The sequence below is a fragment of the Ambystoma mexicanum genome, chromosome 5q (assembly GCF_040938575.1).
Source record: "Ambystoma mexicanum isolate Mex_15411 chromosome 5q, UKY_AmexF1_1, whole genome shotgun sequence".
In the NCBI taxonomy this organism is placed as follows: domain Eukaryota; kingdom Metazoa; phylum Chordata; class Amphibia; order Caudata; family Ambystomatidae; genus Ambystoma; species Ambystoma mexicanum.
Genome location: NC_090933.1, coordinates 906,421,876 through 906,446,781, shown reverse-complemented (window position 1 = coordinate 906,446,781; position 24,906 = coordinate 906,421,876). Strand labels below are relative to the sequence as shown.

The following is a 24,906-nucleotide window of genomic DNA, read 5'->3' as shown; positions in this document are numbered from 1 at the left end:
GATGAGGTCACAAAGCCTTCCAAAAAGATCAACTTGGAATGCATCATGGCTAGCATTGTTGCATGGTTTTTTAGGTTGTCGTTGATAGTGTTGTTCAATCGGGCTAGCGATATGTTCATTGCTGACATTATAACTACATCCAGGCCACCGTCCCCCGATTCTTCTAATGACATATACATAGGAGGTGGTACATGAATATTCACATAGTTTAGTTCTAGCCTGGATGCTGAATGTATAGCAGTGAAACAAATCATGTTATGCTATAGTAGGTAATCGTTGTTGTATTATGGAGTTGAGATTGTAAAATATAAAAGCAGTGATCTAATTATCTCTGCACTTCTACTAATGTGTGTGAGAAGATACCCCATAAGTGTTCCTGACCAACAGCTTCCCCTGAGCCAAATGGGGCAAGGAATATTGCCAAAAATTTGACATACAAGTATTTGTGTACGGTAAACATTAACTAACTTGATGGCATCTCCATTGACATTTTTATTGTGGAATATTAACAGGGTTAGTAGTGTAAATAAAAAGAGGACAATATTAATGCACATAAAGAAAAAGAAGACAGACATTGATTTTCTACAGGAAACACATCTTATAGAAAAATATGAAGTGTGAAAGGGAGATATCTAATTGCTTTACATCAAAGCCGTGAACTGTTTACTGGATGGTAAGCCATTGATTCTTAGGAATGTGTATGTACCCATCACAGACCAGGGAGATTTTTATAGGAGGTTAGATAAAATATTAATCAGTCAGGGGAATGAGATGATTCTTTGGGGTGATTTCAACCTTGCAATAGACTCAAAATTAGGCACATGCCCTGATAGCTCGTCATAAGGATGAGCAGAGCCAACCTGGAAATGAAGCCATTAATGGATGTGTTATATTTGGTTGATCATTGGAGAGTTTTTAACCATGCAACTAGGCAAAACATGTTGTATTCTACACCTCATGGCTCATCATCACATATTGATTATCTCTTGATAAAGGAGTCCCTACTTCTAGTGGAAATGGCAGTCGAAGTGGGAATGTCAGTTCATGCGGATATTCTGCTTCTGGAATGTTTAAGTCAGGGAAATCCTAAAGAAAGAAGATGGTGATTAAATACTTCCCTGCTTCAATATGTAGCCTTTAAACGGTACATCCAAGATGAACCGATGAGCTATATAGATGATAACAGGTATTCCGTGCCCTAGCGTGTGACCCCCCTCCTGCTTGGGCTGCACCCCTGCCCTTACACTCTGCCTTGCACCTTCTATGGTGCTCTCTGTCTCCCCTATCTTCCATAACTGCTATTCTATCGACTATCCTATCCCTCTCACTTGTCTGGTAGGAAGAAGCTCAAAAGGGACATCCTGGTCTCCAACGCATGCCCCCCTATCGCTGATACCTACACCAGTGCTTCCGCCAGACAGACTCTCACTGACACCCTCTTTGTCGTTCCCCCTCCAGGCCAATGGATCTCCCATATGGTCTATGTTCTCTCTCCTTTTTCATCTTCTCCCATTAATGGTGGCTCCCGATGGGAGGCCCTCCTGGCTCCCTTCCACTCCTCCAAGACCATCATTAATGTCTAATTAAATGGTACCGTCTTGGTCCAGGGTCCTCCGGCCAATCTCCTCCTTTTCGATAGACGCTTGCCGCGTCTTATCAACTTCCTCTCTGGCACCCTCTGATGCTTCTTTGGCTGCTCTGTTGTCTCCTTCCTCCACCCCCTCTCTGGCGCCCTCCGCCTCTTCTTTGGATGTCTTGCCACCTCCTTCCTCTGCCACCTCTCCAGCACCCTCTGCTGCTTCTCTGGCTGCTCTGCCTTCTCCTCCCTCTGCCACCTCTCTGGCACCCTCTTCTTCTTCTCTGACTACTGTTCCATCTCCTCCTGCCTCCTCTGCCCATTCTCAGGCACCTCTAACACTTCTGCAGGACGTATCCCATGCCTGTAGCCCTCCACGGAAGTCTTGCAAAGGTGGCAATGTGCTCCATATCGCTACTCTTAACTCTCGCTCCTCTGTCAAACACTCCTTGGACATCTGCCGTCTCCTCAAAGAGCTTGATTTGGATGTACTTGTTTTCACCGAGACTTGGTTCATGGACAGCTCTGTCACACTCTCCTCCCTGATGGCTACAAGATCCTCTCCGAACCCAGAGCCAACCGTCCTGGAGTCGGAGTAGCACTGATCTTCCCGGAGTGGATCCCTGCTTCTGTCATTCCTACACAGGCCTACTCCTCATTTGATGCCTGGTCTACAGGCTCTCTATCTCTCCTGACCTCTCTCTCACTGTGGCCACCATCTACAGGCCACTTGGCCATGTCGCCCTCTTCCTCCTCAAGTCTGCTGGCATCTCCTCCTCCATCCTTGCCTCTGCCTCTCAACCTCTCCTCCTCTGAGACCTTAACATCAACTTGGATGCTGCTAGCCCCTCCTAAGGGCTCTTTCACAACTTCTGTGACTCTCTCTCTCTATTCTTCCCTCTGGCCCGACTCCCTCTGCAGGGCACACCCTGAATGTTCTGATCTCGTCAGACCTCCCCCTCTCTAACTCTCTCACCACTCCTCTGTCTTGGACTGACCACTTTCTTCTCTCCTCTCACCTGTCGCTCTCTGCCCCTCAGGTTAAGCCAACCCCAGCACTGCCACCCACTTTATCGGTCATCCGGCCTATGAAGCGTGTGAAAGTTTAGGCTTTCGCCGCTACTTTCTGTCCTCCTCCTACGCCTTTGGCTGACTCACACTCTGACATAGCGCATTCCAATCTTCATCTCTTAATCTCTAACACTCTTGATGTCCTTGTCCCTGTCATGTGGATCCGTTTGAAGCTGCATCCAAGTGCAACTCTTGGTATGGTTCCGACCTTGCCACCCTTAAGCGCTAGTGTAGGGTGGCTGAGAGGAAGCGGAGGGCATCAGGCCCATCCTCTGACAAACTAGCCTGCCGCCTGCACCAAAGGCAATACAGACTCTAGGTCCTTTCTTAAAAAAGAGCCTACATCCAAGCCCACATCTCAGCAGCCTCTAACAACTCGGCTGAACCTTTCAAAATCTGCAAGGAGCTGGCCAATCCTGCTGCAGTCTCCGCCTCTCCTGTTCCCTCCCAGACCCTTTTCACGGCTCTGGCTTCTCATTTTACCACTAAAACTCAGGGCATCCTGTACACTCCTCTTCCTCTTCCTCTCCCTTTACCAGTTCAGGCCCGTCTGCGGCCGTATCTCCTCTTCCTTTCTCCTCCTTCTCCCTGTTCACTCCCGATGATATTTCTCCTCCAGAACCATTAAGGACCACATTGACACCCTTGCTCAAGCCTTGGCCAATTTCTGCAATCACTCTTTTGCCACTGAAACCTACCCCTCCACCCTTAAGCACTCCCTTGTGCACCCTCTCCTTAAGAAGCCCTCTGCTGATCCTTTGTCTCCGGCAAACTATCGCCTGAACACCATCCCTCCTTTCCTGGGCAAACTCCTGGAAAAGCTGCCCATCTCCCAGCTTAATCTACATACTGAATTTGCTGGTTGTCTCCATGACCACCAGCCTGGCTTCAGAGCAACCAGAAGCATGGGAACTGCTCTCCTGAACCCCTGTGAAGACTTGCTCTCCAATCGTGACTCTAACCTTCCTTCTGTCCTCATTCTCCTTGATCCATCCTCTTCTTTCAACACAGTCAACTACGCCATCCATCGTCTCTGTGACAACCTGGGTATCTCTGGTCAGGTCCTAGCCTGGTTGACCTCCTTTCACACAGATCGACCCACCCAGGTACAACTTGGGTCTTTCCTCTCTTCTATCTCTCTCTCTCTACTTGTGGTGTTCGCAATGGGTCTAACCTCTCTCCCTGGCTCTTTAACCACTACCTGGCACCTCTGGCCCATCCCATTTCTACCTTCTGTTCTGACTTTCAGTGTTATGCAGATGACACCCAGCTCTCCTTTAGGTCCCCTCAGCCTCTTCTGCTCCTTCTCTCATACCTGACTGTCCGCAATGCAGGATTGGTGTGTCTCCAATGGTATCTGCCTTAATGCCAGTAAGACTGAGATCCTCCTCATTGGGACTCCTGCCCCGCCTTCCCTCTCTCACTCTGGCCACCACCCTGGGCCCTCTACCTGCACCTTCCAGTCAGGCTAAGAACCCTAAATCACGCTATCTTCTGCACCTCCTCAGAGGTAATCTTCCTTTTCTCACTTTCCCCCAGAAGCTCACTGTCTCCAGAGCCCTGGTCCTCTCTAGGCTGGACTATTGCAAAATCCTCTTTCTAAATCAGCCTTCCTCTACTCTTCGCCCTTTACAAATAATCCAGAACAAGACTGCAAGACTTGTCCTTGGCCTCAAGACCAGGGATCATATCTCTCCAGCCCTGAAATCCCTCCACTGGCTCCCTCTGGCTGCAAGGATCAAGTTCATAACCATCTGCATCATCCGCAAGGCTTTCCAGGGCCACACTACATCCAACTATCTTTTCCTAAGCATCTTCCTTGTCGAGCCCTCCGCTCATCCGCCTCCAACACTCTGAGGGTCAGACGCTTCTCCAGGCAGATACTGGGGGGTAGATCTCTGTCCTCAGCTGGTACCTCCCTCTGGAACAGCCTCCCTACCTCTCTCAAACTTGAGCAGGACCACCTAAGGTTCAAGAAGCAACTCAAGACCTTCCTTTTCGCTTCCGCTTTCTCTCTACCTCTCCCTTGCTGATGTCCCCGTCTGCTGCACATTCTGGTTACCTGGCCACCCACTGAATTTACGGAACGAGGCTCCTGCACAACCAGTTGCCCTTGCACTGCCCAGGGTCTCCCAACTACTTAAGGTACTGTATCTGCAACCCTACAGTCCCCTGACTCTCTGCACTTATAGGCCACCTCCCGGCAGCACTTAGGAGTTCCTTTGCACTCTCCCCTGGCCCCTCCCCCTTGGCACTTCTCCGACCCCACCCCCCCGCCCCGCACTTGCGGGATCTGAATGAGACAAGGCTTAGTAAGTTTGTTGTTTGTCCTCCTTCTGTCCTCCATTCCTTGTCTTGTCATGCCTAGAAACACTTGTGTACAGGCACGTTATAAATGACTTATCATATCATAAGATATCTTTGTCTTCTGGGACACATTGAAAGCTAATATTACAGAGGAAATCATAAGTTTAGCATTTCCTTGAAAGGAAATAAGGGCAGCGGAAGGGGACAAGTTGGAAAAATCCCTAAAAATGGCTGAACATGGTAAGAACTGAAGTCTACACAAAGAAAATAAAGTAAGGGGTTTCAGGGCTAGACAGAAGTTAGATGCCTGGCTCAAAGAAAATGAGGATAGTGCACCATTTTAAACATGCTACTGACACTGGGAATTTGGTGAAATGGTGGGTACTTTGTTGACTAATAAACATAACAAAATAGAAGAATGGATACATGTGTTATCCATTATACAAGAGGGTAGGAAAGTACTGATAAACAATGAAGATATCCATGATACCTTTATGCAATAATATGAAAACCTGTACAGAGGAGAGAACGAGGATAAGAGGCACTGAAACTGATCCAAAGTGGAAAAAGCCCAGGATCAGGTGCGTAGCCAGTAGAGCTTTACTGAACTATCTATAAGAATCTGATGCTTGTGCTGCGGTATGTTTACAGGAGTGTTAACGAAAGGATGGATATGCTGGAATCTATGTGTTTGGCTTGAATTACACAGATTGCCAAACCTGGAAGAGACCATAGAGATTGTGATAACTAAGGACAAATATCTCTATTGAACATAGATATAAAGATAATGACAAACATGTTTGAGATTTGACTAAGTGAGCTAATGCTGCATTTGGTACACAACAGTCAATTGGGTTTTGTTAAAGGTAGACACAGTCATGACAGTATAAGAAAGCTGATTGATGTAATTCAAATTTGTAAAGATTGCCTAGCAACTCTAGCAGGGATTAGTGTTGTTACTGAAAAGGCTTTTGATGGGGTAAATTGCTAATTTCTTCTATCAGTCCTGAGACTGCTCTGCTTTGGACCAACAATTTGGAGCCTCTTTAAGGCACAGATAGTGAAGCAAAAGCTCAAACCTTACTAAATGAGGTATGATCGGAGAGTTGTGAAATATATTGTAGGACATGTGAAGATTGACTATTATCACCCATTCTATTTAACCTCTATGTGAAACCTCTTATGGCATTGATCTGTTCTCATGAAGCCATTGAGGGTATTACATGTGGGACATACACTTTGAAAGCGCATTTATATGCAGATGAATTGCTCATCCTGGTTTCAGACGAAGAACAATCCTACTCCCGAGATCTTTCACAAATACAACAAATTATCCAATTTTAAAGTAAATGCATCAAAACAGAAATATTTCTGATTACAAGGATGTGTTATAGAGATCTGTTCACTGACCAACAACTCCAATGGGCCAAGGATGGATATAGATATCTTGGAGTCGACATCATAAGAGACCATCAGCACTATAAAGTAATAACTAAAATACAAGAAATTACTTCTGACAGTACAAGATGGATGACACGCACCCTTACTCATTGGGGTTTGGTTGAGAGCTTAAAATCTCACTTCTTCCTAAACTGCTTTATTTATTGAAAATGCTCCCACTGCCTCTCCCTAATAAACAGTTCAAAGAAAAATACGGAAAGTCTTCAGCAAGTTTATGTAGGGGTGCTGGACCTAGACCCCGATTTATGATGTCAATTCTGAGACATCCAGTGAAAGATGGCAGATGTGGTCTTTCAATTATAGAGAAATATCATACAGCCTTTACATTATCGTTCTACATGGTTGGATAAAGGCATGTTCTGACTCAATGCCCACCTGGGTAACCACTGAGAAAAATGCATTGGACACCAACCATTTGGAATGTCTGCTGTAAATGGATAAACATTGGAGGAACGCCACAAGCCCACCTCTCATTCATCAGACTGTTGCGTAATGACAAGACTGGATAAAGAGATGGACCAAAGAATTCTATTATCTGGGTCATAATGCCTGTGGTATAATCCAGCAATTGTATGGTAGAGTAAGCAATTGCACTGGTGTTCATGGCAGAACACTGGGATCTGGAAACTCAAAGATGTTTTGGACAAAGATACACTTATTGATGTTGGCTTTCTTCATGTTAAATGTTAGCTACATGTATCTGAATCTCAAAGATACTGTATAGTGGCTAGTTACTTTGAGTCTGTTTTCTCACAGTTGAATGCAAGGCTACATGATGACTTGACTTGTATGTGTGATGTCAATTTCCTTGGTGGAACATTCATTCTGATATAGTGCTACTCAACTTGGCTAGTCTCTTGACTCCTCCCTTCTTACCTACTCCCTTTTCCTTAGCTTGTAATGAGAACTTAATAAAATGAAGATGTGACTTATAACTTCAAATATTTCTTTGTGTGACTTTGGTATTGATGTATTAGATGTCTGTAACACTGATTTATTGTTGTGTCTATTTACTTTCCTTATATAAGACTATCAATAAAAATATGAAGAAAATAAACAGCGATACATGCATACACTAAGGTGTCAGATGAGATGTCCGTAGAGGATGAAGTGGCGATTAGAGGACAGACACTTATTGTTTCCAGTACATTTTTGACATTCAGTGATTTCACAAGCCCATGCGGGACATCCAGGTGTGACACTCACTAAGAGAAATATAGGTTACTTCTCATGTACGGGCATAGACAGAGAGGCGGAAGAGCACACCAAGAGTTGCCTGATTTGCATGAGTGGCAACAAGATCAAAGAAGTGTGAATACCTTCATGGCAAATAGTCAAAACAGTTGAAGGGCTGTGGAAGAAAGCAGCTATAGATGTTATGGGTCTGTTTAGATGTTTGGGACAGTGCAAGCAATATTTGACAATTATCATTGATTTGTAAGGTAGATGAAGGCGGACATGTCAGATTACCCCTCAAGGGAGGCAATGTTCCTGAAAAGGGTATTTAAAAGGGAGGGGTTTCCAGACACCGTTGAAAGTGATATCAGTGCCCAGTTTGTGGCTGAGCATGACAGGATACATGCATGACTGTGGGAACACATGAAAAGTGTTCCCTATGTACCCAGCAGTTCAACAGGTTGGTAGAGGAATATGATAGAGTTATGAGGGTTTGTATTGAGTGTGCAATAGCAAATGACGTTTGTTAGGCTGGGAACATTAATCATAACACTCTGCATGTAAGTAGGTAAATGGACAGTTAAAACGCCCCACCTTAAAACATAGTGACCTCTCTGCGTTAACTCTTGTCAAGTGTTTGTGTAATAAGGCCTCTTCCTGGAATGGCTGTGGTAGAAGGCGTAGTCTAAGGGGGAAAATGGAAGCAGGAACTGAGGAAGATCTGATTGTTAGAGTAGGGAGATTGAATAGTGAGTGATCGTATAAACATGGGTGCATAAAAGCTCCAGGTGCTAATAAGTAAAGGGTAATATGCTGTGAGATTTCGGCGAAAGTATGTATCATAGTGTTGTTTCGGCAGATATTTGTACTTCATTAAGCAGTACGTGTAAGGGTGTGTAATATGCTCAAGATGTGATTGAGCATTCCCATGGACCCGTGTAGCCTAATTTAACAACAGGGGTGAAACAGTCACCTGTCCTTGAGTATCTTAACTTGGGCTATAATTGAGCGAAGTGCAAGTGGCGAGATGCAGTAATGTCATGCACTGGGTGCTTCAGGGATATACAGCCATTGAAACACAGTAACTTTAATGAACGGTCAATGTGAATTGCCTTGCAACTAGGAAAATCAAATTGATCATTGTCTGTCTTTGCTTTTGACATCTGTGCATTTAACCGTTTGCGTCTATTCTCAACTAAGTAATATTGTACTGCATGCATTTCCACCTACAAATATGCATTTCTTTGTTTCTCCGCATAGGACTACATATGCGTTGGTACATTTGCCTCCATGGCAGATATAAGTCGAGAACATGAAAGATGATACCTGTGCAGTTCCAAGACTTGTGGTATAGATTCTGTAAATTTGGTGTTCACTAACTTAAAACAGCAGAATGGCCATATTAAACCTCAAAAATATATGATTAAAGGCAATAATTCTGGAAAAGCTAGGGCCCTTCCATTTGCAAATGTGAGGACTTCCAAAAGTACTTTATAGAACACCAGTGGGACAGGCTCAATATTGGGGCAGCCCAACATCAGCAACATGACTACATGAAAGCACCTAAGCATCAAAATAACATACTTTCTAAGAGCATCCTCCAAACACAACAAGCATTTAGCGCGTTATTTTCCTGTGTCAACAGGATTCACAACTTCCAAATTGATGAAGGGGCGAAGGTACATTGTGCCTTCAATGGATGCATAGAGATTTGATCACTCTGGAGTGGAATCAACAGAAAACAAGTAATAAAGTTCCCATGATGATGTGAAAAGAACAAAAGAAGTGGACGTTGACAGAGAGGTGGCTAACATACCAAATACCTAGGAAGGTAGAAAACTGTGGTTCTGTTTTTACCGATCTTTCAAGGTTATGAACATTAGCAGATGCTGTGCGCAATATAGGGGGCGTGAAGTGGTGGAACATGGAAAGAGTGTCTGCAGCGAAGGAAAGACTTCCGAGAACAGGCCAACAATCAATGAGGCCTAGAACCTTACAAAGAAAGTAGCTATGATTCGTCTTCAGATGCAGATGAGTACTTTGGCAGAAGCTGTAAATCAACCATACAATGTGCAACCTGTGACTAGATAGCAGTGGCGGTGTTGAAGGGAGAACATTGCTGGCACGTGATACAGAGGGAAAGAGTGGTGAATGCAGGGGGACTAGTTCAAGAGAGATGAGCAAGTCTGCAGACTTGTACATGGAATAGCATTTTTTTCATACAGAAGGAAGATGTGTAGTCAGGGCTCCAGATCCGATTTTGAAGTAGGAGTATTTTACTACCTGCTTTCTGAAGTTGAGGGCAAAATGATCTTTAGTGACTGAGTAAAAAGCTAACCCTCCTTCACAATGGGGGTATTTTCAGGTGAGTGTAATTCAAAAACAGACATCTTTTTGGAAGCCAGATACCATTTTACAAACAGTAATTCAGGCACTAATAATATTAGAGTTCCTTCCTGAAACACTGCTCTGCTGGTACCACTGACCCAAACACAGGCATGGGGCTATGTGGGTAGGAGCAGGGGGCAAGCTGCTATGTGTCCGTTGTTTGCTTTTTTTAGGCTGGGAGTATTGTCTTACTTGTTTGTTTGCTGGGTGTGTTTACCTGTTTGGGCGAGTAAAGGTAGCTGGTATGCTGCTTTTGTGTAGAACTTTGGGTAGTGACTTGGAAAGAGTAATAGCAAGCGAATGGGCGCTCGGAAGAAAATGTATGTGGTGTGACCGCACGGCTAGATTGAGAAGATGCATGAATGGAATGGATGCATTGATTGTGAGCCGGTTGCTGATCGAGGCCAGAAAAAGGGAGCGCTTTGATCTTATAACGATATAGGGAACTTACCTTGCGGTTCAATGTCCTCATCACTTGGATCTTCAGGCTCGCATTCTGGTTCTGGCTCTGGCTCTGGCTCTAGTTTGGTCTGGTCTGGCATTGTGTCCCTGTCATCCGAGATTGGGTCGCTCTCATTGGAAGAATCTTTTCAACCACCAATGCACATGACAAACAGAAATGGAGGAAAGAAATGTACCAAATAATCATGTAAATGTAGGCATTTCCAAAAGCAAATGTAGGCATTTCCAAAGCATTTTTACTGTTGAGTTTATTCATTGAGAAAAAGAAAAACAATTAAATATATTTATCTCTACTCTGATGGTAAAAGTAAACAGTTATGAACAACACATGCAGGTCTTTAAAAAAAATGTTTTATTGTGGTGTGGTAAACCTTACACAAAATATCAAAAGGACAAACATATTTTTAAAGGAAATACACGTATCATAAAATTGTTTAATATTTGTCAAAATGACTATAAAATTATTCAAGTCGGGTTACAATATCATTTAAATAACAACATAATGCAACGATTAAAGAAACATTTTCACCCCACATTAACCTTGACCAGAATTAGTTCTTAGAGAAATGTCTGCATCAAAAAGTCCAAGTTTTTGTAGAACACATTTGTTCTACTCAGAAAGAGATTTGGACATTCGACAACCCAGTGCCACATAGTTTCCAAAGAGACTGGTGACTTGCATAAGTGGGAGGTCGTCATAATATCTGCGGCGTCAGTCGAAATTTCAGTATTTTGTCCGTTCTGTGGTGGATACCTGATTGAGTCTAAAGCGCATATATAATGCATGTAATTTATTGCAAGGAAAACAAGTTAAATATGGAGAAAGTTGATCTCTTTTCCGAGGAAATTTAGCATAACATCCAGTCGTACCTGAAAAGTTTAACTTTGGCACCTCCTGGACAATTACTTCGTTCTTCTGATGAGCCAATACACTCCAACAGCTCCTGCATCTTATGTTTAAACAGGTTTATCGCGCGAATAGAGGGATCATTCACCATTTTGGTTAAATCGCCATAAACAAAGTTATCTGGAGGTTGTAAAAATGTTCTGTAATTCAGCAACTGCCTCCATAAATAACGGGCCTTAAAGGAAATTGAGGCCAATTCGTGGCGAATAATTGCATTCGGTACAGAAGGGGCCAGACCCAATACCTTTTTCCATAATAGGCCTTGAAGAACATTCAAGTAGTTGCCCATATCAATGAAAGACATATCAATCCCATACAATAAGACTGGCTCAATTGGTAATATCTCAAGGCAGGTAGAATGGCGAATTTACACAATTTAGAAAACAAGCATTTCATACGAGAAATGAAAGGACAAACCTTATCCTTCAAGGTGGCCTTCCACATTACGATAGAAGAGGTATTAACAAGATTGCAACCCAAGTATCTTAAAGAGGGTACACAATCTACTCTCTCACTGCCCAGCGACCACCACATTGTTTTCGGTTTCGCACTGCTAGAGAATATAACCACTTTGGATTTGGAACCATTAGCCTGTAGATTATTCCTTCCAGCATATTAGTATAACAAGTTCAACTTATGTTGTAAACCCAAAGGAGTCCTACCAAAGAATATCAAATCACCTGGAATGCCAGCCAGTGTAACCCTAAGTGGCCTAGCCTCACAGGTGAGATGTCATTTGCCTTCCACAATTCATCTATGTCGCTAACATACACATTGAAAAGTGCAGGGGCCAATATGCAGCCCTGTTTCAGACCAAGTTCAGAAGGAGTTGGTCTAGATAAGGCGCCTCCCTGGGTTAGACAAATCTTCATCGAGGAATTCTTATGCAGAAGGGCAATAAGTTGGACCAATTTAGGAGGAACCTTGTAATTCAGCCATTTGGTGCACAAAATAGGTTGCACAACACAATCAAATGAACAGGACATTTCTAATGAAACCATATAAATGGGCCCGGAACGATTATGTTTGACATTGTGCAACAATTGGGCCAAAATAGTAACATTTAGGGGGGTACCCATATTTTATCTGAATCCCACTTGAAATCGAGACAGGATAACTGATTGTCACACAACTACATTTAAGTGTCTTAGAATGAGTAGAGCAATGGGTCTATAATTTTTCAGGTTGGAAAAATCACCCCTTTAGAAAATGGAAATGATAATTGTTTGGGACCATGGTGAAGGAATAATATGTGTTTTAAAAATATAATCGAAATATGGTTTAAAAGGATCGAACACAAGACTGGAGCGTTCTTCAGAAGGAAAGGTGGTAGGCCGTCAGGGCCTAGGGCCCTAGATGGTTTCAATTTGGTGATTGCCCATGAAAGATCTTCCTCTTTCTATGGGCATGGACCAAAAACTACAGGCCCCTCATTCCGGTCTTGTAACCCAAAGAAAACTTTGGGTAAATGAAACTTGTTCTTAAGGAAACCAAGTGGTTTCAGAAATTGGGCACTCCATAGTTGAAGGAGTGGACCCTGAGATGTTGTTTATAGAAGCCCAAAATGGACAACCATTGGTAGCCAAGAGATGCTTCAACATAGTTTGATTGTCGTTCATATATAGTTCAAATTTAACACATTTTAGAAAATTCTTATGCCTTTGGAAAATAGTTTTTTTTGTTGCAATCAAATACTCATTGGGTTGTAAACCCCTAGCTTTTAGGTGTCTTATGCTGTTATGTTTTAACCTCTTTGATGTTGAAATTCTTTGATCAAACTGATGAGGGAATATCTTTGTTCTAGAGGCATCATAGTCTAAAGTAATGTGCTTTAAATAACCAATAATTATCTCATTAAGATTCTTGACCCTGCCACAGGGTGTCAAATGGGCATTTCGTATCCAACCTAAATTGTCTATTATATTGAACAGGAAGTGTTTAAACATTTGACACATTCTGTTGTTCCATCTGAGAGTCAGTCTGCTTCTATCAGAAGATAAACAAACAAGGGCTGGGTTCAACTCATGTGCGGAGTGGCAAAATTGAAATGCAAAATATATAATAAGATGATCTCCTAAGTGTGGATCGTAGAAAATCAAGGGCCCGCATTTAGATTTTAATTGAGAGGATACAAAGAAGCCATCGATCCACGAAGAAGCCAAATTCCTGTGCCACATAAAAGTGGGGGATATGGTGCGGGCCACCACTTTCAATTGTAATGATTCCCAGTCTGTCAGGAAGGCATCCCACACAACTCCCCTCAACTTCTGATCTTAACTTTAAAGGGCCATCTATAGCTATAACCAAACCTCCACTCGGTCGACCCATGCCAGCTCGAGTGGCTGGAGAGGTATAGGTCAGATATCCCTTCAAATTAAAGTAAGAAGTCGTCATAGTTCTCCTACGTGTAGCAATGGTGTTATTTCTGATGCAGTTAATATTACCAATACTGGTACTATAATAATTTTATAATTAATAATGTCTTTATTTGTTTTGGTTGAAAGTCAACCTTTCAAATACAAAGTTTAAAGCAGAGTTTTCCCAATTTAAATTTAGACCTACATACTCAAATCTTTACCTTCAGACATTTCTCGTTAAAAATCATTAACCGTCATTAAAAAAAAAGAAATAGTTTGTACAATTCATATACATGGTATCCCCCCAACAGTATCCCCAATTGAGCAATCGCGTACCTGAAGGTACTGTGTTGATGGCAGAATAAATACAAATAGATACAATTAGGACACCAAGTTGATTGCTTAATCTCTTTGAAATTCATTGTCAATGAATTCAGTTTTGTAATTTATTCTTTATAGAGTAACAGAATGGGATGACATTCGATTCTGCCCTTATTGTTTACAAGGGGTGTTGGTTCCCATAAGTTCTCTTAGTATAGCAGGATTAAAACTGCTAGCTTGACTAGCTTGTAGTAGCTATGGGAATCGTGGTTGTAGCCAATTTTTCTTTCTGGGGTTTACCTTCTCAGATGTTGCCGTTTAGAGGTGAGTTGTGTAAGGCACGGGGAAGCACTGTTGGGAATGGGCCGGATTTCCCTGCATCATCTCTGGTTTGTATTTGCTTTGCATTTAAGTACAGCAAGGTGCAATTAATGTGAAATGGCTGCTGGCACCGCAGTGAGTTGGTGATTGGGAGAGCTATATACCTTAAGATGTGTGGCTAGTGGGTATTTGGAAGTGGGTGGGGTGCATAAAGCGGCATGATGTGTGGAGTTACTACAAGCGGGCTATTTTATTGTGCATTTTCCTGAACTGTTTCTTTCAGTTTTGATAGTAAGTTTAAACACGAGGATTAGATATGTTTAGGCTCCCATTTCTTTGCATGCTGGTGATTGTAGACCTCTCTTCAGTATGGAGAAAACAAAGCTGCAATCACATTCGTGTTGAGCAACATGTTACAATAATAACTTATACATAGTTGGCTTGGCTTAATGTGGAATTTGGATAGGTTTCAAGTAATCTTTGCAAACCTGGCGTTATTTTATTTGTGATATGTGTTTTGTGCACTTTTTAAATGTCTATCGATTTGCTGTATGACTACACCCCTACCTCTGCCCCCATTGTGCCACCTTCAGACCAGGTAGAATACAAGAGTATTTATTTCACATTTCCAAAACTGTGGGGGATTAAGGAGTAAGCACTAAGCAAGAGTTACTCATGTGTGCCTACTTGATTAACTCTCAGCACTGAGATGGTCACATGATCAAAGGTCAGAGGGTGAGACAGGAGAATAGGAAAACAGGTCGTGTACTTTGCCGTTGGCCCGTCAGTGGCTGAACTCCCTGTCCCTCAGTTTAAAGAAGATCCTCCGTGCTGATCACATGATTGCCACTCACCAAATCTATAACTGCCTCCACGTAAGGCACTGGGGCTGCTGTGAATGAATTGGGAGGTTCGGAATGCCTGATGCTGGAGAATGCAATATACAAGTAGATGGAGTACCTCTTCAAAATCTTCTTGGGGCTTGATGCAGAGACTGTGACTGGGAGGAACAAATATACGGGCCCCGCACAAGTATGTGATTGCATCGTCCCAGTCAGCAGCCACTACATTGTATGGGGGTGGGTCGCTAGAAGCAGGATAATAGGAGTGATGATAGAGATTGGGGAAGACAGGCGGATGGAGGAAACTCTTCCTTTACTTCTTGAGGCCCGATGCTCGTGAGGTTAATGTTAAGTCAGTACTATGAAGTCTGTTGCAAACATTGGTTATACTGGGTTGGTATTGCACAGACGGATAGGGCTTCAAAGCCTGCAATCCAAATGTTTGAGGGAGAAAAGACTGAACATTATTTTTCTGAAATAATCTTTGGTCTTTTCTCCCCTGATCATTTACAACTTGGCTCCCACACCTCCACACCCTTACTTACCTTGTGTCCCTACAACGCCTGTTCTCTTTCACTTCCGTAATCGGGAACCCGCGCCGCAGGGGCCTTTTCTTTTTGTTGTTCAGCAACCCCTGCTCACAATGTAGTGAGTAAGGGTGCGGTGGACACCACTACAGCCCTTTTGTTTTTAAAGGCTTTTTGGAATGGCTGCGGGAGACACCACGCAACCCCCGCTCACATTATAGTGAGTCCCCAGCACCGAATGCTTGATTTGGCCGTACTTTTCAGCCGCTCGGAATTTTTGAACGACCACATTTTCGGCCAAATCACACATTCAGGCTTTTAAGCTCAGTCATTTTGGCCGGTCCCGCACAGACTGTTACTATGGCCCTCATTACAAGGTTGCCCGGGCCTACCGACAGCCTCGCCTTACCTTTCCGCCGCCCAAAATCCCAGTAATAACAGGATATATGGGCGGCGGAGGAACGGGAAGTTCCCATTCACTGAAGCACCGGCACTGTTAGCAACGGTGCCGGTGCTTCAGTGAAAAACCTGCCAGTAGGGGCCTGAACTACCAGCATGTCAGGCCTGCCGGTAGTTCACAGCCCCTACCAGCAGACTTGGAGTGACCTGATCCGGAAAAATTGGCAGTAACCGTTGTTACCAGCACTTATTTCCAGACCGGGTAACTCATAATGAGGGCCAATATATCTACTTGAAGTTGGGAATATGCACTGGATATACACATGGAGCAGTGCTCTGCCCTATTACTAAATATCTATTTCTTTAGCAAAGAATGGCAGAGCAAGCCAATCATCCTGTAAGTCCCACGGAAAGGATTGCTCTCAATATGGTATCTGAAAAGAATGTAGTACACCCAAGTAAAGCTGGACCGAAGACATTAAAAGCTGCCAGATGCATGTCCCCATTGCAAGGTTTACCTGGAGATTGTATGACCTTAAAATGTGGTCATGTAGGGTGACCACGTTCAGGGATGAAGTACGTACAATGTCTGTGTTTAGACTTATAGGTAGGTTGATGGGCTATTTATTGGGAACGTTTGTGAGTTATTAGAAGGGTATTTGTGATGGCTAGTAGGAGAGTGTCTCTGTATTGAATGTGAAAGACTGCCTCCAAAGGGGAGAGGTGGATGCTTACATGATTTATCCCAAAGGAACAGAGAGCACATAGAGAGATCTGTTTAGCTTTAATTGTATGCCAACAGATAGCGTGCCTGAATTCAGCAGTTTTCTCCTCTCAAAGTGCAAATGACAGCAGATCTGCCATCTAGTATGCAGTGTTTTCTACACCACTGTGTACGATAGTGTTTGAGTATTATAGTGGTATTTAGCTACGTAACTTTTATCTACATAATTTTTAACACTGTTAAACTACAACTCAAATAAATAAACAAGTCAAAATGATTACCGAACAATAATAACAAAGTAAGAACTATCATATTATATACCTTACGACTATGAAAACATCCATCAACATTAAACACATGATCACTATTTTTTCTGTTATAAAAATCTTTTATAAAAAACAATATTTTACAATTGCAAAATGTAACTTTACTTTTGCTCCTAACATTAGTTGAATCCAAAAATGTTATTTTTTTAATTCCTCCAAGTTCTTTACAAATCTCCTGAACGCTAGATTTCTATTTATGTCAAGCAATGGGCTACTAATATAAAGTTGTTTTAATGGCTCAATCATACCTTTATAATGGGATCTTCTTATTGGCTGAGAATCGAGGAATTCCTGCCCTTGCACACATTTCTCAATGTGTGCTCAGTTGGTTATATCTAAATTGTAAAGGCAGTTGTAAACTGGACCTACATGGAAATTGTTCAATAAAGGACCCACAATTATTGGGCATTAAACACATTTTTGGAAATTCACTCCTGCTTACCTTTTCCTTAATGCTGTTTCTTAAGTCCTCCCAATGTTTGATTTGTTTTTTCGACTTAATCTTGGATCTGATCCCCTTAATATAGTGTGTAGTCGGATGAATTGAATCAACTACCATTTAATTACATAAAAGGACATTGTTGGTTAAAGTGTACAAAAATAAATTAACCACTTCAAATTCCCTTTGTCAACTACTTTGCCAAAAGGTTATTCCAGACTCAAAATGTAGTAATGTATTCAGAATGATTTGCAGAGGTTGTAACACATTCTTATTTATTAGGGCTTTAAGGTTTTTATTAGTCCATTTAGGCTATCATAGACACCTACCTCTAAATCACATAGAGCTGTTAGTATGATTTTAGCTTTTAGAAGCCTAACAATGGGCATCACGCATCACCTCCTTTTTTATAAAAAAAAGAATCAGGGCATTATCCAGATGCAGGACATTTTGTTTGATATCATCTGTTAATGGTTTCCAGCTTTAATCTTTCGTCAAACATGATGTCCGTGTATTTTATATTCTGATACTTTTTCTATTGGGCTTTATTTAAATAGCATTTGCATTTTCTTGTGAGGAAAAATGCATAATTTTAGATTGTTTAGTATGAAATAATTCATGGGCCAATTTCTCTGCCAGTTTGTCCCTTAAAAAATAACAGGATTTTTTACACCAATTTACAATTGCCATCAGCACATTCTTGGCACAGATTTCTCCAAAGATGTCCAAAGGGAGATCAATCTATAATTATCTGGTTTTGATCTTGACTGATATACTTTTGTATGAAGAAAAGGATGTTCCCCTGAGCGAAAAACATGTTTGAATAACTAAAGTAGGTATTTTGCCCACATCACTGGATGTTATTTATATAAAATATCACACAATAGATTACTCCAGAGACTTCAAAATATTTTTGAATATTGTTTCGAGTGACATTTCGAAATGCCATGGTATATATTCTACTATTGGAACTATATCATCCTTGCATGGCCTGCAATCAAATGATCACTTACAAATGCAGGTCTAACCGTGCACTTTTCAACCCTACCCACGTCTTTGCCAAATACAAAAATGGAATCTACAATAGAGGGTGATTTTTCCGATATCCTTGTAAAATTAGCAGGGGTATCGCCTTTAGTGCACAAATTCAAGGCAAACAGCTGGAAGGATAGTATCATACTGCTTTTACTATTGCATCAGAGGAAATTGCATCATCAGGTTTCCACAGGTTACTCTTAATCTGATAGTCATTCACTTCTGAATCCACTTTAATTGAATGGCATGCATTAATGCCCCACATCAGCATTATTTCATCATTTGGGAACTCCAAGTGCCAGCCTAGAAATAAATCACGTAATTGATTCATCATGAAGTTGGTTATCCTATTAGCAACAGGGTTAGAAATATTAAATAAGACAATTCTAAGGTTATTCCCCCTCTGTTTTACAGGTCGCTCTTATGCCAATTAGGCCATCTAGTATATTTGCTGATTATGGAATTATTTGAATCTTCTTCATAGATATTCGGGTATTTAACTCCTATTAATAATCTACGTTTGAGTCTTCCAATATTCAATATGGATGCTGCTTCGCAAAAATGCTATTGAATCCATCAATCAATAGTAGTTATGATAACCAGATTCTCTTGAGTACAGTGAAATCATGGGCCTTAGAAATGTCAATTGTGAAAATGAGCGTGGCTCCTGGTAAACCAGGAACAAATATGTGTTTCTGATCTCTTTCTATAAGGGTAATTGCAGCAGATTTCGCTATAAACAGCTACCAGCCAAGCCCATGTAATATCTTTCTCTTTAAACCCGTTGTTACCATATTCCTGTTTCCCTTGTTTTAACTATGTGATTACCATCACTAATTGTCAAAGATATATTCAATTCCATATTAATGATACATATTTCAGGTTGCGTTTTTGGAATATGTGGCTCTTGTTTCCATGGGGAGATTGTATTTCTCAAAATGTTGAGCATCATTTGACGCAAGCTGTCACTGTATTGACAAATTGTCATTCACAGAGTGGTCCTATAAAAAAAAACTTGAATGGTTTGTTTATCATAATCATCTTTGAATTCAACGTAATCAATATCCCTGCGTTCTATAATGAATATACTCAGGATAAGATGCATTTGTTCGAGAACAACTCTGAGATTTAACAAAGGTGTATCTTCGTCTGGTATTAAATAAGTCATTATTATTCCACAAGAGGTTTCAATTTTCTTCTATTCTTTTTCTAAAGCGTCTTTTCTATTTTTGTCAAATGACTGTGATGCAAAACTACTGACCCTAGTCATATATGATATGATATGATTGGTTATTTATAATGCGCTTAGTACCCAGAGGTTTCTAAGCGCGCACCCGTGGATCGAACCTGTGTTTCTCTGTGTCGTCTTGCTTCCAATGCGAGCACATTGCCCGTGAGCTATCCGCCCCATAGTGCTGGTTCCTGTCTTTCAGTCTAGGGTATTGTTTTCTACAATAGCGTTTCTGCTCTGGCTTTTAGGAATGTCACAGATGGCCTTAATAATTTGCCAATCCCAGGACGTTTCAAGGATTTTATTGAAATATAGCATAAGGTTTTGACTGTTCTTTTGGTTAATGAGTGTATTCTCCAGGATAGAAACAGGAAGATGATTCAGTCAAAGGTACCAGCTTCAGAAGAGGTTTGGGGAGTGATGCTAGGGCATCTCTCTCTCTCTCCTCCCATGGGATCTCCCTCCATAACCTAGGCATCTGTAACTCCCGGTTAGTGCAACCGATCGGTAACCCCTACTTTCTAATCTCTAGCTTTGTTTCAAGGAGTCTTCCCTAAATGCTGGCTAGCATATCTCCCTTAAGGAATTCCTAAGTGGCCCTACACTACCGATTGTTAGTTCCTAAGGGTGGTGTATGTGTGTGTCGTTTGAGACTGAAGCATCACTCTATCTTTTTATCACTCTTCCCCTTCCCACTCCACTTCATCTGGCTCCACCCACCTATTCTCCTCCACACATCTCTCTCCTCTTTCTCTCAGATGTTTTGTCTCGTTTTTGTCTCTCTACTTCTAGCAGCAACGTCCACCTTGATATTACTACCCTCTCTTCGGTTTTACCATTGCTTCTTAGTCCCCTCCTCCATACAAATACTCCCTCCTTCACACTACTACTCTCTCTGCATGCCTACACTCCCCTCTCAGCACTACTACTACTCTCCCCCTCCACATTACTACTATCTGCTCCCCATACTACGATTAACCTCCCCTCTCTGCACTACTACTACTCTCTTCTCCAAACTCAGGTGTATGGTGCCATGCTCACCCTTCCACTACACTCACTCTCGCTATTCTTACCCCCTCACAATGTCTCTCCTACACCCTTCTCCTTGCACTCTGCTCCTACACCCCTCTCTACTAGCCTCACTCTCTAATAACACTCACCCTCCACCCACCCTATCTCTAGCTTTACTTTTCTCTCACGCCTTCTATGCAACCCGCACCCCACTTCCTACACTACCCTACGCTAAACTACACACAACTGGTATCACTCTTTGTCACCAATACCTGACCTGTACTAAACTCTACCACCAATCCTCCAACACTCCACTCCTCCGCCTGCCCTCCACCAAGTCCATTGGTCCACCTTCACCTCCCCTGCACAACCCACAACCTGCCTCTTCTGTTTCCTTTTATATGGTGCTGCTGGTGGTTCTGTGTCTCCTTTCCCGCCCATTGGCTGCAACACTCGCCTGACTCTCTGTACTAGTTGGGGCTTGTCTTTTCCCCAGGGATTGGATTACACAGGTTAGAGGCTTTACAGAACTCTCTAAGCCACTCCCCCTTTTCTAGCATGCTTTCGGAAGTAGACTCTGGTGGAGTAGCAGCCAGGGGCTCAGACTGCGTGTTCTTCTGATGGCTTTCCTCTGATGTTGGTGAGTGTTGCTGTACTTTCAAGTTGGCGGCTCTGTATCTCCCCTGCCCCTCTGCAATCTCTCTTCACTCCCAGTTTGGTTTCTGCAGGTTCCCCATTGACCTGGAGTCTGTCTGGGAAGGCCAGGGTGGATGCTGGCTGCCTCATGTGTGTTCGGCAAGAAGGTTCTCATTCCCCAGTTTTCTTGGATTCTGCTCTCCTGGCTTCAGTCAAAGCTTTCTGGGTAGCTACCAGGGAGATTCTGGCAGTTGCACCTCAGAAACAGAAAAGAGAGAGATGTGGCCAGAAAATGTACTGGGAGATAACAAGTGGTACCAGAGGAGACACTAAAGGCGCATGGGTTATTTGGGGACTTGGGCACTCCCAATTCCGACGTCCTATATCTGGAGCAGGCTTGATTCTGACTTTTGTCTGCATGAGCCTCCTGCCCCAACTTGATAAGGGTCCCTCTCCACCCCCCTTGACATGGTCATGACCCTGACCCTCTCACAGGAATCCTAATTAATTGATATTGCCTGCGAGTCAGGGGCATGGGATGAGGTACTGTGATCAATATTTGGGTCTAAGCCCTGAGGTTGTTCAAATGCGTTTATAGTAATTGCATCGAATGCAATAGCATCGAATGCCATACCAGAGGAAAAAAAGAATTGAAAAAAAGCATCAAATGCATTTTTTTAAAATGTTTTATTTTTAATGAGGGGTCCTCCCACCCACCCTTTTTTTAACCTTTAAAACCCATTTTAATTAAACTAAACCCTTTACCTTTTAAAAAAAAACATTCAATGCTTTTTTTTCGATGCTTTTTTTTCTCTGGTATGGCATTCAATGCTATTTCATTCGATGCAATGACCATATACCGTTCAAATGTATTGGTTGGCTTTTTTCCCTTTGTTTACACATTTTCTTTTGCCAATTCTCCCTTGAGGGAAGCGTCGACATTGTTGTCATTATTTTTGGGGATTTTCGTCTTAGCATCCTTAATTAATTGATTTTGATTAACTTGTTTACAATTGTCCTCCTTTCCGACCTAAATCTGATTTTATCTCAGTTTTTCTTTCCTCATTGTTTCATTACTGTTATTCCCTCTGTTCTTGATTTGTGTTCATTTCAAATTCTTAGCTGGTTTAATAAGAATTTCACAATTTATGTTGTGTGAATTATTTATCTTCTCTTTTTCAAGTGGATGTTTTTAATTATCCTGTTTCAATTGGCCCTTTAAATCCTGTTCCTTTTTCCCCCTCATTTTAAGGTCCCCACTATCCCTTTGCTCCTCACTCTCCGAGTCATTCACAGAGTTAAATATGTTACTACCCAATCTCCATAACCAATAAGCTGACTGGTCAGGAGTTATTCCTCCAGTCTCATTTAACTTGTAGCTTTCCATGGCCTATTCATGACTGATCTTTCTAGGTGGGGATGACGGGGAGGAAAGAAAAACTATGTTCTCACATCTCAAGCACAATTTGGGGAGGAAAGAAAAACTATGTTCTCACATCTCAAGCACAATTTAAAGTCAATCGACCCTTTTATTTACTGATTTTTTTTTTAAATGTAATAGATTTCGTAACAAATCAGAATGTTTTACAGTTTTGTTTAGGATATGATCACATAATGTATAAATTGATGTTAATAACAAATGTAAGGCTCTTAAGTGGGGTGTCTCAATGTGAGTGACAGGCCTATCAAAGCTAATGGGCCTCATTATGACGCTGGTGGCACGGTATGGCACCGGCACCATCGATATCGTACCGCCTTATTCCGAGTTTCCCTGGTCTGACCTGGCGGGCTGTGCGATCCCCGCGAGGGAAACATGCGGATGCACCGGCACCGTTATAAACGGTGCCGGTGCATCCATGCTCCTCATCCCCACTCTGCCCTATGGGGCAGAGTGGGGATGAGGAGCCCGGTGTTACCGCCACCCGCGAATGGCCAATTACCGGCCATTCAACTCGTAATGGGCCAGTAAGTGCCCATTCGCGGGTGGCGGTGCCGGATGCGAGTTTGGCGGTAGCCGTGCTTGTAATGCAGGCGTGGCTACTGCCAAACTCGTAATGAGGCCCAATGTCATTCTGAGATAGGTGAGTATTATTAGAGTTAACAGATAATGGTATGTCATTCATTTTCACATTTGTTTAAGATGTATTTTCAGTTGTAACCAATTTATCATGAATGGAAGGACATTAGATTTGAGCACAAGTTTGCAGTTTTGGACCACAAGGTGTCCACAGTTAGTGAGCCTGTACTTCATAGCCCGCATTGAGCGGGGAGAGTAACGCCGAGTTTAGGATTATTTTTATTAGGGTATTTATTAAATGCAGAGCTAGCTTCGGGAAGCAACGGAGTGGTTTACAATCACACGTGAAAGATTAAGGTTATGGAACATAGAAACAAGGGAGTGGGGAATCTTACAACAGGGGAGAGCAGGAAATTGTCAGCAAAGGATCTACAAGTAACCAGGCGAGGAAGCAGTGGGGAATCATATCACCCAGTCTCAGGTAAGGTGGGGACCTAGGTGTTAGGGAGGAGCCATTCCTTGAAGAGGAGGGTCTTCAGCTCCTTCATTAACTATAGAAGCGAGGGGGTGAGTCGGCTGTTGATGCAGGGGAGGTTCCAGCGTCTTGGGGCATAGACAGAGAAGGTCTGTCTTCTGTTTAATCTATATGTAACAGGGATAATCAATCATTTTCCTGATTAGATATGGCTGCAACACTTTGGCTGTTATTGCAGTATTTACTGTAGACGCATTCCTGCTCTCCCTTCCTTGATTTTATATCAGTTCCATCAGCGAGTAAGGATCACTTATTTCTAAAGCTCCATCATCCATTTTATTAGCTGGAGCAGGTTTCCCACGGATGCTTCTTTCTATGCTAAGCAATGGCTATGACTTCTATTTATAACAGATTCAAGTGTCCCTCCTAAACCAGGGAGGTTTATTTTTGGAGAGGCATGATCCTCAAAAGTAGATGTAGGACATTAATTTGTAATCTTTCCTTTAGATACATTTTCTCGCATTGAATGCAGCGGTACTGTACTTTGATTAATACAGCCTTGGGGTGCATGCTTTTGCAAGGTTCTTAAATTGTAGTGCTCCATCTTCAATTTATTAATGAAGAACATTAACTTACTTGAGAAGAAGCGGGGTAATACACAATTTCCTCAGGAACACCCTAAATGGTTGACTGAGTCACTTTAGAAAATTACCCAGCCCTCGCACCACGAGTTATCTATCCTCCTTAACCAAAGGGGCTCCCCTGATTGGCTCACTGGGCTGTCTTAGTTTGTCTCCCAACCCCCTTCGTGCTAATGATGTACTTACTTTGAATTAGGTCGAAATCACGGATCAGTTAGTATTGCTCCAGTAAATTAAGATATCTGCAATCCTGTTC

At 42.3% G+C, this 24,906-nt stretch overlaps 1 protein-coding gene across 2 annotated transcripts in view; it reads right to left on the bottom strand.

Annotated features, from left to right (window-relative positions):
* LOC138497762 (protein TsetseEP-like) overlaps positions 1 to 24,906 on the bottom strand; it is a 231,520-nt gene that overhangs the window by 147,041 nt on the left and 59,573 nt on the right. For both annotated transcript variants that reach the window (XM_069621410.1, XM_069621411.1), the window contains exon 2: positions 10,431 to 10,565. In XM_069621410.1, the coding sequence (XP_069477511.1) occupies positions 10,431 to 10,565 (135 nt within the window). The remainder of the gene's footprint in view (positions 1 to 10,430; positions 10,566 to 24,906) is intronic.